Here is an 11735-nt window from a genome sequence, read left to right on the forward strand (position 1 = left end):
AATTTGGCCCAGACTTGAATAGTAATTAGTAAATGCTTAATATCGCAGCTGCATTTGGACTGTTGGCATTCCTCAGAACAATTACTTTCTTGATCTTTTTCCTATCTTTTCAGCCTCTCCTCAGCCTCTTGACTATAATTCCTCCTCCATCTTACCCTTGTTGGAATTGCTCAAGGCTCTTACAGAGCTTCTCTTTATTCTCTCTGTTCTCCCTGTGTGATCTCATCAACCCCGATAGCCTTAGGTTACCATCATACAAAATGTTAAATAAGTAGATGTATGGATGGATAATTGGATGGCTAGATAGCTGAATGGATAGAGAGGAAATGTAAGAAAGATCAAAGCTTGACTTTGAGGACCAGTCTACTTTGGCAGGTGTGAACAGAACAGGATATTTAGGTAAATTGTCTTGGCAGGAAGTTCAAGATCTTACCCCTCCCACCTCCACCCTGCCCCCAAGCTCAGTTCCTTGGGTAGGCATTTTCTGACACCCTTCACCCGACTCCTCCAGGCAAGATTAGGTCCCTCTTAGCACATTCTGATAGCATCCTGCACTCTCCTTTAGAAATACATATCACTCTTGGAATAATTTTTCTGTGAAGGAAGGGACTGTGTGACTTGTTTAATTCTCTATCCCCAGTTCCTAAGCACAGTGCTTGCCCCACATAGTAGGCATTCAGTAAATGTTAGGTGAGTGAGTCAGTGAAATCAACCAATTTCTCAATGTTGAAAGGAACATCAGAGATCAGCCCTGGAATCATGATCAAAAAGATTTTCTGTGGTTTCACCTTTCAAAATATGGTCCTTTGCATTGTCATCACTTGGGAGCTTGTTAGAAATGCATAATTTCAGACCCTTCCAGATCTCCTAAATCAGAGTTGCACTTTAAGTTCCCAGAATGATTCATATGTACAATAAAGGTTAAGATGCACTGCTCTTTATCATGTATTTGTTCTGCTTTAGCTTCAACACCTCCAGGGAAAAGGTACCCATTATCCAAAATACTCCTTTACATTTCAGACAGCTGTAATTGCTAGCAGGTTTCTCTTAACATTTAGCCCAAACGTACAACTTCTTCCTTCTGGTTTCAGTTGTGTCCTTTTTTTAACCTATAGACACTTGGAAGCAGGTATCATTGTTCCTTACATGACAGAGAAGATGACAGAGAAGAATATATTTCTTTTGCCATTGGAAGTTTAGCTATGTTTTTATTTGCTCTCTGATGACTAGGAAATAAGTAGGAGTGAAGAAACAACATAAAGCAGTTGTTGCAGTCCAGGCCTTGGCTTCCTTTGGAATATTGACCCTGTAGTTCTCATACCCTCTTGTCTGGCCTTAAGGGGCCATTCATGCTACAACTTGGGCTAATTATGAGACCTGTCCAGGGAGGTTGGAGGAATTGTTACTCTCCATCTGTTTTCTGTTCTTTTTTGAGTTAGCAGCCTTCAGAAATATTTCCCCTGAGGTCTTACTGCAGGAGATTGTATAATGATGATTTTTTTAGATTACTTTAATAGATCTTCAGTACTTTTTCTGTTTCCCTCACTGGGTAAACCATTGTAGAATTGAAAATGTTTGTTTTATGACATACTTTTTTGTGTGATTTTCAATTACAGAGAATTCTCACCTGTATATGATCTTCAAAAAAGATTAAGAAAGATTTTTTTAAATCTTTTTTTCTTAAAAGATTAAGAAAAGGCATTTATTTGTAAACTGCTTTCAGATGTTGAACATCTGTAGATAAAATATTGTTTGTATTGCAGCTAATCTATGAGGGTTTTTTTGGGTTTTTTTGTCCTAGCAACATGAGATTTTTTTTTTATAGGTGTTCATTATTTTTTATGTTTTGTGCTAGGTATTCCAGGCTGTACAAGAGCATAAAACACCCCTCCCTAAAAGAATCTAACATTTTAAATAGGGAGATAAGTCTAAGGAATGGGAAAGATTAGAAGACAGTGAAGTGCTTTCCTGCAAGTCTATACACTAGACTATTGGGAAGAATTCCAGTTATAGCTATAGCTGTTACACCACTGCAAGATGATTCTTGACAAAACAGTGCTGGGTTTTTTGTTTTTGTTTTTCATCACATTCACTGTCAGTGAAATCATGAAATTCTATCAACAGTATCAAGTTTTTATTTAATAAAAGTATACAGATTCAAGTTATTTACAGTTTAGGTTTCCCACAAACTGTAACTTGTTCTGATGTAAATTTTTGTTGTTTTTGTACTGTGTGAGAAAAATCATAGAAAAAAGAGCAAAAGTGTATTTCTTACCCATATTAGAACATTTAAAAGTTTCTTATGTCAAGTATAGAAGAGCATAAATTTTTTTTTTTTCAGTAAATACAGTGGATAAACATTTTAACTTCACATCATGAAGTGTGAAGGAAGAGAACAAGAGGGATGAAGTTGGGATAGAAAAAGAATTGGGGAGGTGGATTAAAATTTAAGAAATGTTGCTTATATTGCACAAGACTGAGTGATCGCTTATCATTTGGTGATTTTGATCGATCAAATTAAATATATGGTTTGTACATAGAAAGCAAATGTTAGCAACAGTTGTTACTGGTCAGTTTTTAATAAGTCCTATAGTTTTCATCAGATTGGATTTCATTGAATATTTGCTACTAATTTTATTGTTTCTTCCCTGCAACATTCCAAAAAGTATTCACAATGACTTACAAAAATATATACTATAAGATTTTTTTAAAGGTGAAATCAAAATAATGGAAAAATAAGAATAGGAAAGTAAAGCTAGAGGTAAAATTAATACAGACAAATATTTACCAAAAAGTCTTGCATAATTGCAAAAGTAGATCATAGATTTGTCACTGTCCTTCCTAACAACCAAACCAAAGAAAGAAAACCACCAGTAGAATGATTAATTGTACCCATACAATATTAAAGAGAACTCGCAGGGTGTTCAGTTTTTCCAGGCAGTTTTGAGAGCAGAATCTACTGTGGATTCATAAAAGGGGGTATCCATTTGTGATATAACAAACAGTAACCTTGTATCTCAACAGTAATATGATGTAGAATTTCTTAAAGAACTTGCAATAAATAGGATCTAACAAAGTGTAGTTCAATAACATACCTAATTTATGTTATAATATCTGGACTTATAGAAATTTAGAGATTTGAGACTTCTAGCCTTACTTGTAAATTTATAAACTTAAGAGTTAATTTTTTCTGATTTTAAAGTAATATATATTTATGTGGCAAACTCAGGAAAATATTTAGTAATTGCTCCAAATCACCATTCAATTTAAACTTTATTAGCATTTTAGTATATAATTCTTAAGGAGAATTTTTAAGTGTTTAGTAATCAGAAATTTTAGAGAAATAGAATTTTAAAGATATTTACTGTTTAAAAATTTAATGAAGAGGGAGATATCAGTGGAGGTATTCCTCTACTTTAGGAATACAACGTATTCTTTATGAATTACTTTACTCATACCATTTTGTTTTCAACATATTTGAAGTGTCCTTAAAGCACTGACACTTCCTTTCTCCCCATGTGAATCCTAATCTATCAGTAGCTCCTTCTTCTACATTAGGTTAAGTTTCCTGACAGTTTATAGAACATAGCCAGGCATGAGACGATAGACTTAAGCTATCTGAGGATGGGGTAGTAAGTATATATAGTTTTAGAAAGCATACACAGGTTAAAATGGGAAATTTTATAGTTTTTGCCAATTTCCAACTATATGTTGCAGTGAGAGGTGTGAAGGCCTATTTAATGCAAAAAAAAAACATTGCCCTTCTCCAATTCCAATTTTTATTAAAAAAATCTTTTGGGGAAAGGGCTTGACTGACTTGTTTATATTAATTCTTTCATTTGCTCTTCCTTCCTTCTCCCTCCCACTGTTCTTCCCCCAGCCCTCTCAAACCTCCCTCATTTCCCGGAAATAATCTTAAGTCTCTTCACCCTCTTCAGCTAGATCAAACTTCTGGTGGTAGGGAGAGGAGAATACTGTAGCCAACCTGAAGAATCTCTAGCTTAGATTGGTTCTTGAAGTAGAACCATTTCAAGCAGGGGACATGTACCTTGTTATAGTTTGCCAAACCCAGATATCTTCTCAGGTGGTCAGTGACCTGTCTTAGGTGGTCTTGGCAATTTTACAACTCAAATTCTGCTGTTTCTATTATATATTTCATTTCCATTTGGATAATATTCAGTTACCCTTTTACCCTCATTTAACATATGGATTATTTACACCAGATCCATAAAGAAAAACCCAATTTCTATAGGGAAAAAGAATTTTAACTTGCTTTTGTTGGTTGTCAGCCATAATCGCAAGTGGTTTAGTTGTATACCTCATTTAATCGTAGTAATGGGCATATAATATCCCATTTTGCAGATAAGAGAACCAAGACCAGAGAATTTACATAAATTGCCTAAGGTCAAATAGTTGGTTAATGGCAGAGCTACGATTAAACACAGGTGTATAACTCCAGAGTCTGCTCTTTTACTTATATCATCAATAACTGTTCATCAGTGAATCAAAAGTTAGTCTACTCTTTTTTTTTTTTTTTTTTTTTTTTTTTTTTGAAACGCGCAGGCTCAGCGGCCATGGTTCACAGACCCAGCCGCTCCGCGGCATGTGGGATCCTCCCGGTCCGGGGCACGAACCCATGTCCCCTGCATCGGCAGGCGGACTCTCAACCACTGCGCCACCAGGGAAGCCCCTAGTCTACTCTTTATACCTCAGTTTGGGCAGATATATTACACAAATCCACATTAAATGATTTGATCTGTGTCTCAGTTCTATCTGTAAAATGGGTATAAAGAGACTTGACTTCATTGGATTATTATCAGAGTCAAGTGAAATAATAAACATGTAAAGCATGTGTCTTATATGAAGTAATCTTTGATAACCTGTAGCTATTATTGTTATATCAGAGAAAACGAAAATACTGGACATTAGATTTTGTGTTTGTTCTTCACAATGGGTCAGATCAAAAGTTAAGTCTGTAAAAGTCTGACCTGTCCATTGTTTTCATAATTGGAGACTTGCCACTTCTTCAGTAGGCCAAGTTATTTAGATATGTAATATCCAGAAAAACCAAGATGGTGGACCTACTTGCATTATTCAAAGCATATAGGGAAAATTATATGCAGTTTGCATTACATTCTAAAAGGAACATTGAAAACTTAAAGCAGGTCAAGAATAGAAGAACCAAAGTGTTGTCAGAACTTGAAATGTTGTTATAGGAGGAAGGTTGAAGGAACCGTAGATGTTTAGCTTAGGAAAAAGTGAAGAGGGAAGGGGTAAGGAGGTAGACATGGAAACTGTAGATATTTTCAAGACTGCTACTATGTAGGAGACTTATTTTTGGTGGCTGGTTGGCATAACCAGAGTCTATGGATAAAAATAGCCCAAGGACAGATTTTTGCCTTAATTTAAGGAAAAATTTGTCAATTAGAACTATCTGAAGAAAGGAATGGGCTGCTTCAGGAAGTAGTGAGGTGTTTAGATTGGACAGCCAATTGTTATTGGAAGTATTACAGTAAGATGTTCATTTATTGGATAAGGGCTGGACCTCCAAGCTCCCCTTCCAGTACAGTGTCAGTGACTTAAATTCTGATCGCCGCTTGTCAATAATTACTGTGTAGATTTGACACTGATACAAATGCAAGCATCATTTTGTGTTGCCCATTGTTCTAAATGCAGTACCCTTTCCACCTCTGGCAGGTTGTAGCAGTTATCAAAAAAATGATTTGTAGTTACTGTCAACCTCATGGAATTAGGTATTATAGATTCGTAGTTAAATATTAATAGATTCATAGGGTTGTAAGGGAACTTAAAGGTCATATAATCCATGGAGTCTTGTAGATTGATTCTCTAAGGATATTTGATCACTTTTTCAGCATGTCCTCTTTCAAAGAGAGTTATTTTATAATGTTATTCTAAACTAATTGTACTTTTTAGTAAAACTGGATCGTCTGTTATCAGAAAACTGGTGTAGGAAAGCTGGCATGTGGGCAATACTCTTGAGAGGGAACAAGAAAACAGGTGGTTGTAAGGCCTTTTGAAATTAGCTGCCCACTTTCAAAGGCCTTGTAGGTTTGTTCTCTGACATCATTGACAGGATAACACCACGGTGATAACTTTACTAGGCCTAATTAGTTTTTCTGTGCTTTCTTTATCTCAGTTAGTGAATTTTCATAAAAATAAGAGCAGAAGACTTTTTTGTTTGTTTTGTTTTTGTTTTTTGTTTTTTGGCTGCATTGGGTCTTTGGTCTTCATTGCTGCGCACAGGCTTTCTCTAGTTGTGGCAAGCAGGGGTCTACTCTTTGTTGTGTGCAGGCTTCTCATTGCGATGGCTTCTCTTGTTGCAGAGCATGGGCTCTAGGTGCACAGGCTTCAGTAGTTGCAGCATGCGGGCTCAGTAGTTGTGGCTCACGGGCTCTGGAGCACAGGCTCAGTAGTTGTGGCACACAGGCTTAGTTACTCTGCGGCATTTGGGATCTTCCCGGACCAGGGCTTGAACCCGTGTCCCCAGCATTGCAGGTGGATTCTTAACCACTGTGCCATCAAGGAAGTCCCAAGCAGAGTACTTTTTTCTTTTTGCATATTCAGTTTGGGACACTGGCAGTTCCAGTGCTGGCTGTCGTTGAGTGGGAATCTTATTCCCAGAGCTTTATAATTTTATCATCTTTGTGTGTAGATCGTTAGAAGCACAACCCCCATTCCCTTTTTTATCTTTTTGCTGTTTTTGTTAGAATTTGTGCTAGAATAGATTCAGTTAGGACCAAAGTTCAGACATACATGTTGATTCAAGGATCAAAGTCCAACAGGAAAAAAGGCTAGAACCATCATGGCAAATCAGTACTGTTTTATTTTTGTGTTGTGTTTAACTAAGGTGCATTCTGTATTGACAGGCCAAATTTGTGTCACTTCTTTTCCAGATTAATGGTCATTACTGGAGAGGAATTATTTGCTAACATAATTACTTTGTGGCATATAATTTTATTGTCTCATAATACATGTTTCAGTATTTGATAATTTTTAGTTGACTAATATAGGGTGATTCATTTGAAACATGTCTATTTTATGTTTTAAAAATAAAATTTATTGTTTTTACTGATGTTTAAAGGTAATACATGATTATTGTTTAAAATACAAAAAAAAATTTGGAAATGCTTAAAGAGTAAAACTATCCCAGGCCCACAGGTAATATAATCACTGTTAAGTTTGGTTGGTCCTTACAAACTTATTTATATATATATGTGTGTGTGTGTGTATTTATATACACACACACACGCATATATAAATAATAATATATATATCTATATGTAGATATGTTTTAATACAAATTGTATTATACTATGCCTGCTTTCTGTAACTTTTAAAAATTTTGATATAGCATACACATTTTTCTATGGTAATTCAGGTGTGCTATGGAGTTTTTTTTAATAGCTGTATAGTATTTATTTAACCAAGCCTTAATCCCTAATTGGTGGGGATTTAACTTGTGTTCTTTTGCTGTTGTTGTTATACAATGGACATCTTTGTACATATATCTGAGTGCTCGTTTATTCTAAGTAATTAAATTCCTAAAAGCATTGCTGGTCAAAGGGTATCTATATTTTAAAGTGATCTATATTGCCAGATTTTCCTCAAGAAAATGGTATTTACTCCTAACAATGTATGAGAACATCTGTTTCTTCATTGAAATGGACTTCTTCTAGTTAATGTAATCAGCATTAATTTTTTTTTAAGTCTGACAAATTTTTTTTCATAATTTAACTAGCTAGTCCTATATACTAGTTCAGTTCTTAAGGTCTTGATCCTAATGTAAATACTCTACAGAAATCTTACCCTGCATGTCTTTTGTATGATCAATAAAAATAAGAAACTAAATTAAAGACAACTGTATTGCAAGAGATAATTCCTTTATAATATAGAGTTAATATTGGAATTGTTACTTTAACTCAGTATAATTTATAGAAGTTTCCCATGAGACTTTAAATCCTTGGTCTATTTGCTGAGGCTCTTTGGTATATATCAGCTTATTATTTTTCAAAAGAATTTATTGGTCTGGAAAAGTGCATTAAATTTTCAGAGAGCCATAAAAGTTGAAGCTAAACCACAGGTAAATCTGGAATTTATTTAATTGCATTGGTGGGTAGTTCAAAATGTGTTTTAAATGTAATGTGCACATTTAAAAAAATCTCTTTTAAATGAACAGGAAGCTCTGATGAGGAAGGAAGTACTTCAGAATCTGAACTTTGGAAGGGCCCACTACCAGAGACAGATGAAAAATCACAGTAAGTCCTGATAATAGTATTAATAGACAATGATAATGCATACCTTCTCCGTCAGTCTAGGAAGCTCTGGCTACAGCCATTTTTGATAACAGTTAATGAAAAACTTAGCATCATGAATGTCTTTTTAAAGCCAAGGAACACCTAGCCTGCTAAGGTCAGAGTTTATTCCCAGCCATTGTTTATGGCCATAAACAGCCAACTTGTCCAGCTGCCTCTTGGTGAGTAAATCTTTCCTCAGCTCACATTGACAGATGACCCCCTAGTCTTTGCTTTTATTGTTTCAGAGAGATACTGTTTACTAGCTTCCAGAGCAGCCTATCCATGATATTCTGATTATCATAAACCTATACAGGGGAACCCCTTGAAGATATATACAGGTGTAAACGTTTTCTTGCCAACAGCCACCTTACACCCCAGAGATACACAAGTCAACACATGCATTGTTCTCTGCTATTGGTTGGAAGAGCTGTCTGCATATAGGCTGGAATATTATCAGTTCTTCTCATATACTGGGATGTTCACCACTTGAGCTTTATCTGTTGAAAGGGGATAAAATAATACCTACTACATAGAGTTTATTGTGAAGATTTAATAGAATAAAGAATGTAAAGCACCTGGTCTGGCACAATACCTACCAATATAGTAAGTGCTCAATAAATTTTAGTCCCATTTTGTTACTCTAGGCATATTGGTTCATAATAAGAGACCTGTTGAATCAATCATAATTCGCTAATTTAAGCTGATTATAAAACATATTGCTAATTATATAATATGTTCTCAGTGTAATAGAATTCAGGTGTGTTGGAAAGAGTGTTTTTGTTTTTTTTTTTAAAAAGATTAGTTTTTTTCTGTGACCTTAACCTTTATTTTTGTCAGCCAAGTAAAGAATTCCCAAATGAGTTGTCATTATAGATCAGATTATAAGAAAGGTATCACTATCCTAGTAAAACTATCAACTGAACTTTTGACCATATAACTTTCCCTTGAAGAGCTGAAAATGACAGAATAGGTCTTGGAGTCAACTCACCTTTTTGGCAGTAAAGATACATGAATAAAGCCTAAGAGGGGTTTCATAATCCAAAGCTCTTTGTGACCTTATAAAAACTTGACATCAGGTACTGACATCTAAGTTCACATAGAAATTCAGCTAATTTCATATATTTAAGTTCTTACTACAATTTAAAAAATTCTACTGCATTTTGCTGTCATGCTTGGGAAAAGGGACAGTAGCCAGGAGAATACCAAATTGTAGGTAATTTTAAATCAACTTTATCTGATTCTGGAATTAATTTTTTAAAAATTTGAACATGGTTGTGGTGGCTCTATGCATTCACAATTATTTAAAGCCAAATGATGGCGTCCTATTGTGAATCTCTGATCTAAAAGAACATTTTCTGAAGAGACTGGTACACAGAATTTGTCCAGCTTGATTCTCTGTTCCCAGAAGGGAGAAAAGCAATTGTACATACATTTAATCTTTAGAACAGCTCTATGAGGAAATGTGATGTTCTTTATTTTACAGATAAGGAAACTGAGCCCAGAGAAGTTAAATAACTTGCTTGCTCAGCAAATAACTGACAGAGCTAGGACTTAAAAAACACTGTCTGACTTGAAAACCTGTGCTATTTCCATTGTACTACTGTAGCTCCTAGCACTAATGTTTATTTAGTACTTTACAATTTTCATAATATTTTAACACATTATAGTTTAATATCTCCTTTCAGAGTTCTGTTCTTTGTTTTAGACATAATCTTCACTGCTACAGATACATATTTACTCTTCTCAGAGTAATAAAATCTGCAGTCTAAGCAGATTTTCCCTATTCCTAGGAGTAAGACTTGTATTTTTCCTTAAAATAGTTTTTTTCATTCATTTTTTGATCAGGCTATAATTTGAAATGAGAATGAACAGAGTAAGTTATAAAGTTAACCAAAAAGTAAAGAGAAGCAATGACATTTCACAAAGTACTTCAAAGTAAAATCTTAGGTAATAAGTACATTTAGGGAGACGTGCCAACATATACAGCATTTTCAATTTAATCAGTCTTGGTATAGTTATGATTATTTTAGAAGCCAAGAATTATTTGATACCTGAATCATGAAATATATTGCTATACAAAAGAATCAGCAAATATGTTGGATTAAAATATTTTTATTAATCTCATATAATGTGTCACCTAGTAATTTTCTTCTCTAATTGTTGATTTTAATCAAATTGTATACTTTTTCTTTTAAATAGGGAAGAAGAATTTGATGAATATTTTCAAGGTTTATTTCTGTGAGATGGAAGAGGGATACGTACATTCCTTAATGTGAAAGTATACTTTGAAACTCTTCACAAAATTTTGTCTACAAGTTGCAACTTGAGTGATTTGTCTTTGGAAATAAAAATCCAGCTACTCTCAGGATGTCAGATGCTTTGGAAGTTTTTCAGTTTTATTGGAGGCACTTTTCCCTGTATATCTTTTCAATTGTTTATCTACAACTCTGTTCCATCTGTAGCTCCTAAAGTATGGACCTAGTACGTCCTCTAGTACAGAGATCCATTGTACCTATATTTTTGTAGGGTTTTTTTCCCCCCACTGATTCACATTTATGTTCCCTTGCCTCAGCTTAAACTTTTAGGATTATTGGGGTTTCACGAAATTACAAAGTAGATTATGTCTTCGAGTACCCCTCTTTTGAGTACCTATTTTGTCATTAGCTGCCTTTTCTTTTTTTCCTTACATTTCTCTTGCTTTTATCTCACCTCTACCACTTAACGGAGTTTGTTATAATCAAATTTGATTCCCCAGTATATGGGTAATTTATTATAAACTAAATTAATACCACAGGGGGCCAAATGAGATTCCAGTAGTCTAAAACAGCAGATGTGTTCATGAAACTTGACTCTTAGCAGAGATTATACAGTAACATAATTTAACTTAACAATACTGTGTGCATAGAGCTTGTCTCAGATATAGTCATACAGATATGGATATATTTATATGCAGAGATATATTGTAAAATGTAACTTTTTTTTATAAATTTATTTTTGGCTGCATTGGGTCTTTGTTGCTGCACGTGGGCTTTCTCTAGTTGCGGTGAGCAGGGGCTACTCTTCGTTGCGGCGTGCGGGCTTCTCACTGCGGTGGCTTCTCGTTGTGGAGCACGGGCTCTAGGTGCATGGGCTTTAGTAGTTGTGGCACTTGGTCTCAGTAGTTGTGGTTCGTAGGCTCTAGAGAGCAGGCTCAGTAGTTGTGGAGCATGGGCTTAGTTGCTCCGTGGCACGTGCGATCTTCCTGGAGCAGGGATTGAACCCATGTCCCCTGCATTGGCATGGGGATTCTTAACCACTGTGCCACCAGGGAAGTCCAAAATGTAACTTCTTAATTTGGGGTTCATACCCACAAGAGTCGATGGATGTGCTTCAGGAAATCTAAACACTCCTGGAATCTATGTGTAAACTTCTGTAATTATG

General features: G+C 35.1%; 1 protein-coding gene across 2 annotated transcripts in view; it reads left to right on the top strand.

Moving 5' to 3' along the window:
• Positions 1-10683, top strand: part of LOC112396025 (protein FRA10AC1) — a 39455-nt gene extending 28772 nt beyond the window's left edge. For both annotated transcript variants that reach the window (XM_024739496.1, XM_024739495.1), the window contains exons 13-14: positions 8198-8276; positions 10515-10683. In XM_024739496.1, coding sequence (XP_024595264.1) covers positions 8198-8276; positions 10515-10557 — 122 coding nt within the window. In that variant the 3' untranslated portion in view covers positions 10558-10683. The remainder of the gene's footprint in view (positions 1-8197; positions 8277-10514) is intronic.
• The last annotated feature ends 1052 nt before the right edge of the window (positions 10684-11735 follow it).

The sequence above is a fragment of the Neophocaena asiaeorientalis genome, unplaced genomic scaffold (assembly GCF_003031525.2).
Source record: "Neophocaena asiaeorientalis asiaeorientalis breed wild unplaced genomic scaffold, Neophocaena_asiaeorientalis_V1.1 scaffold597, whole genome shotgun sequence".
Taxonomy (NCBI): domain Eukaryota; kingdom Metazoa; phylum Chordata; class Mammalia; order Artiodactyla; family Phocoenidae; genus Neophocaena; species Neophocaena asiaeorientalis.